The 4,858-nt window shown below is 44.5% G+C and overlaps 1 protein-coding gene across 1 annotated transcript; it reads left to right on the top strand.

Moving 5' to 3' along the window:
• The first annotated feature begins 245 nt into the window (after positions 1-245).
• Positions 246-2,826, top strand: LOC137259366 (uncharacterized). Its single transcript, XM_067797041.1, has 2 exons — positions 246-1,548; positions 2,267-2,826. Exons 1-2 carry the CDS (start codon positions 246-248, stop codon positions 2,824-2,826), a joined length of 1,863 nt encoding a protein of 620 aa, XP_067653142.1.
• The last annotated feature ends 2,032 nt before the right edge of the window (positions 2,827-4,858 follow it).

Genomic DNA, 4,858 nt, shown 5'->3' with positions numbered 1-4,858 from the left:
GTAGGAAATCTCCTCGGAAAATAACAATTTGTCAAAATGTTTTCCCTGATTCTGTCAAAACTAACTGCTGTAGTGGGATTAACCATAAGAATCTGATTCAGGTCCATCCCACAAAGCCTCCAGAATTTCTTAAAATGTGCCTATGGAATGCTCAATCAACCAGAAACAAATCTATTGACATATTTGATATGATCATTGACTATGAAATAGATGTCCTCATTCTAACTGAAACATGGTTAAGGAACATGGGAGATGAAGCTAAGATAGCTGAAATGACCCCAGTGTCCCATTCTTTCCTCCACTCTCCCAGACTTGATAAAAGTGGAGGGGGCATTGCAATTCTCTTCAGGAAATCCCTCACTATTCATCGCAGTGACTCTAGAAACAGTTACAAATCCTTTGAGAGCATGAATGTAGTGATAACTTCCGGACAAGCTACGCTGAACCTGGTGTGCATTTACCCACCCCCGCCTTCCGCTAAGAACAAACTGAAAAACAATGACTTCCTTCAAGAGTTACCTACCCTCTTTGCAACAAACTCTAAAAACTACACTGTAATTCTTGGTGACTTTAATGTGCACTTCAACGCTCACGAGAAGCCTGAGGTCAAGAAATATACTCAGTTATTGAATACATATTCCTTGACCCAGCATGTGTCTGTCGCCACACATAAATCTGGCAACATTCTCGACTGGATTATCACATGTAGCAACTACAGCATTATCAAGGAAGTTGAAGTCATCGATTGCCAGATGTCTGACCACTTCAATGTCTTCTTTACTATTGACGTAGTGAAGCCGATCAACAAGCACTCAATCTTGATGTGTCACAACATCAGCCAGATTCAGCCAGACAGTTTCAGACAGGACTTGGTTAATTCAAATCTCCTCACTGACCCTCCCCCTGATGTTGATGACCATGTTGAGCTCTTCCATGACACCCTCACATCTCTCATAGATAAACATGCTCCAGCAGTTGAGAAGAAGGTGATACTTCATCCTCATGCTCCATGGTATGACGTGTCGATTCGTCGCTCTAAGACTCAACGGCGCAGAGCTGAACGTCTGTGGCGTAAGACACGCCTGGAAATTCACAGGCAGATATATCAACAGTGCCGAAATGCTACCACCTCTTTAATCATCTCCGCTAAAAGGAAATATTGTCTTCACAGTATAGAGAATAGCATGGGGAAGCCTGCTTCACTGTACAGGCTTATAAATACCCTGCTTGGGAAGGAAGGTGATGGTGATAGATTACCTCCCGGACAAAGTCACAAGGAACTTGCAGATTCCTTCAACTCATTCTTCATCTCAAAAATTGATACCATTCGAAAAGGACTTTTAGTCAAGGACGTTGATAGGTGTTTCAGTGAACCTCACTTCACAGGTGATCCATTAATGCAGTTTGCACTTTTCAGTCCAAAGGACATTGAATCAATTATCCGCTCTTCAAAGCCAACCACCTGCGACTCTGACCCCATACCAACGAAACTTCTGTTTCAGTATCTTGAACTGCGTCTGCCAAGCATTACCAAAATTGTCGACTCAAGTTTGTTGAGCAGTGTATTTCCTAACAGATTTAAACATGCTGTAGTAAAACCTTTGCTGAAAAAAAACAGATATTGACCCTCAGAATCTTCAGAACTTTCGACCTGTCTCAAATTTATCCTTCGTTTCCAAAATAATCGAGAAGGCTGTACATTTGAGGCTTAAAGACCATCTCTCCAAACATTTTCTGTTGGGTGAATTCCAATCGGCGTATCGGCAATACTATAGTACAGAGACTGCACTACTGCAAGTGACAAATGAGCTCCGTTGTGCTGTCGAGGACGGTAGGATTGCTGTTCTAGTGTTGTTGGACCTGTCTGCGGCCTTCGACACAATTGACCACCACAGACTCCTGTCTAGACTTAAAAAACAGTACGGACTTGAAGGCCATGCCCTTCAATGGGTATCATCTTATCTGTCCGACCGACAGCAATCTGTTGTCATTGGTAGTGAGAGATCTAAAGGCGCTGCAATCACATGTGGTGTGCCACAGGGGTCAGTCCTTGGTCCGGTCCTGTTTGTATAGTATACCGGATATGTCGGAACGATTACTAAAAGCCACAAAGTTTCTCACCACACCTATGCTGATGACACTCAGCTCCTGAAAGCCTTCCATCTGTCAGATCTCTCTACATCTCTTCACTGCTTAGCTAAATGAACACAGGACATCAAGTGCTGGATGACTACAAATATGTTTAAACTCAATGACACTAAAACAGAAGCAGTTCTCGTTGGTACAAAGCAACAACTCAACAAAGTCAAAACCGATTTCCTTAAAGTTGTAGATGCAGACATCAAGTTCTCTGATGTTGTTAAGGACTTTGGTGTCTACATTGACTCTTCTTTGACTCTGGATTCTCATGTTAATCACTTGAGCAGGATCTGCTACTTTCACCTGAAATCCATTGGTAACATCCGGCAATACCTAACAACTGCTGCAACTGAAGCCCTTGTTCGAGCTCTTGTTACATCAAGGCTTGACTACTGCAACAGCATCCTTTCAGGCCTCAGTTCTACACTCCTCGAGAAACTTCAAAAGATACAAAACACTTCCGCCCGCATCATCAGCAAGACTAAACGTTCCCGTACAACACCTGTGCTGAAAGATTTGCATTGGCTACCAGTTAAGGCCAGAATTGACTTCAAGATCCTCTGTTTGACATACAAGTGCCTCCATGGATTGGCTCCCTCCTATCTGAACTGCTACATCCGTATGTCCCCGCACGCAACTTGCGCTCAAACACTCAAGATCTACTGGTCATCCCACCCTACAAACTGAAATCCTTTGGCTACCGGTCATTCTCGTACTCTGCAGCTGTGCTTTGGAACTCTCTCCCTTGGGCCATTAAAAGCTCGAACACAATTGACATTTTTAAGTCCAGACTTAAAACTCACTTTTTCACAGCATACTACTAATTATTTCAGCTTTAAATATTCCATTGTATATATTTCGTAGCGCTTTGAGCATGCCTTAGGGTGTGGAACAGGCGCATTATAAGTATGCATTTATTATTATTATTATGTTTTACAGAGTAAGATTAAAATGCAGCAGAGAGGGTTCGGGTTATCCTGGAACATTATTATTATGTTTTACAGATTAAAAATTGAAATGCAGCTGAGAGGGTTTGGGTGATCCTGGCACAATCAGGCTGGTCAAGCTCATCATCAGCTCAGGGCCCTCGCCCCCTCTACACGCAGCCCAGACAGCGAATGGGACTTCTCCCAGGAAACACTGCCTACTCGAACCCACCAAGAACTTTTCGAAAAATATGAAGGCTCCCCAACACTGCAGCCTTCTGCATTACCCAGATTGTCAGAAGGGCTGTGCTCCCGGTGGAGAAACCGGGCACTCTCCTCATCTGCACCAAGAGATCAGGAGGTACCAAACCAAGGGCACCGAGAACAATGGGGAGCCTGACGACAGTGTACTTGGGATGCAAGTGAGACATTTCAAAGGCGAGGTCCGCATATTTATCATGCTTTTCCTGAATCTTGCCAATCACATTGCTGTCAAAAGGGACAGAAAATTCAATGAAATAAATAATTTCATTGGCTTTATCAAAAAGGACAAGATCAGGTTTGTTGGCTGGAATTCGACTCAGGCTGTATATTGGCCTATTCCAGAGAAGTTTGTAGCTGTCATTTTCCAAGACGCCCTGGACATGCTCAGCGTCTTACCATGGATGGACCTCGGAGTCAAAGCCACAGGCATGGCGGAGTATTATTATTTACAGATTGAGATAGAAATGCAGCAGAGAGGGTTCGGGTGATCCTGGCACAGTCAGGCTGGTCAAGCTCATCATCAGCTCAGGGCCCTCGCCCCCTCTACACGCAGCCCAGACAGCGAATGGGACTTCTCCCAGGAAACACTGCCTAGTGGAACCCACCAAGAACTTTCCGGAGAATATGAAGGCTCCCCAACACTGCAGCCTTCTGCATTACCCAGATTGTCAGAAGGGCTGTGCTCCCGGTGGAGAAACCGGGCACTCTTCTCATCTGCGCCAAGAGATCAGGAGGTACCAAACCAAGGGCACCGAGAACAATGGGGAGCCTGACGACAGTGTACTTGGGATGCAAGTGAGACATTTCAAAGGCGAGGTCCGCATATTTATCATGTTTTTCCTGAATCTTGCCAATCACATTGCTGTCAAAAGGGACAGAAAATTCTATGATATAAATAATTTCATTGGCTTTATCAAAAAGGACAAGATCAGGTTTGTTGGCTGGAATTCGTCTCAGGCTGTATATTGGCCTATTCCAGAGAAGTTTGTAGCTGGAATTTTCCAGGACGCCCTGGACATGTTCAGGGTCATACCATGGATGGACCTCGGAGTCAAAGCCACAGGCATGGCGGAGACGATAATAAAAGCAGCGAGCCATGCCATCATGTCTTTTGAGATATGCAGTTTGTGCCAAGGAAGGGCATCCACTGACATGGTGTTGGACAGTCTCTGTAAATTTATTGCAAAGACGACATTTCATATTGATATTTTCTTTAAGAATAACATTCTGGCGATTGCGAGTGGGAAGTGACTGGTCCTGAGCAGCAAAAAGGAAGCCCTCAGTTTCACATTTGAGACCAGTCGACTTCATCCAGGCGAAGGAGTCGGTTGGATTGCTGTTCTGTTCCACACACTGCATGTACACTCGATGCAATGGTTTCTCAGAAAGCTTCTCCACAAAGGACCGACTCTGGGCAGATTTGGTGAATGACTTCACCTGGTTTACTCCCATCACTGTACCGTCCAGCAGTACATCGCCATCAGCAAAATCAACTTCAAATTTCAAATTGTGTCCAACAACCTTGGCAC

The sequence above is a fragment of the Haliotis asinina genome, chromosome 13 (genome assembly GCF_037392515.1).
Source record: "Haliotis asinina isolate JCU_RB_2024 chromosome 13, JCU_Hal_asi_v2, whole genome shotgun sequence".
Lineage (NCBI taxonomy): Eukaryota > Metazoa > Mollusca > Gastropoda > Lepetellida > Haliotidae > Haliotis > Haliotis asinina.
The sequence above is the reverse complement of the archived record's forward strand: the minus strand, read 5'-3'. Positions and strand labels throughout refer to the sequence as shown.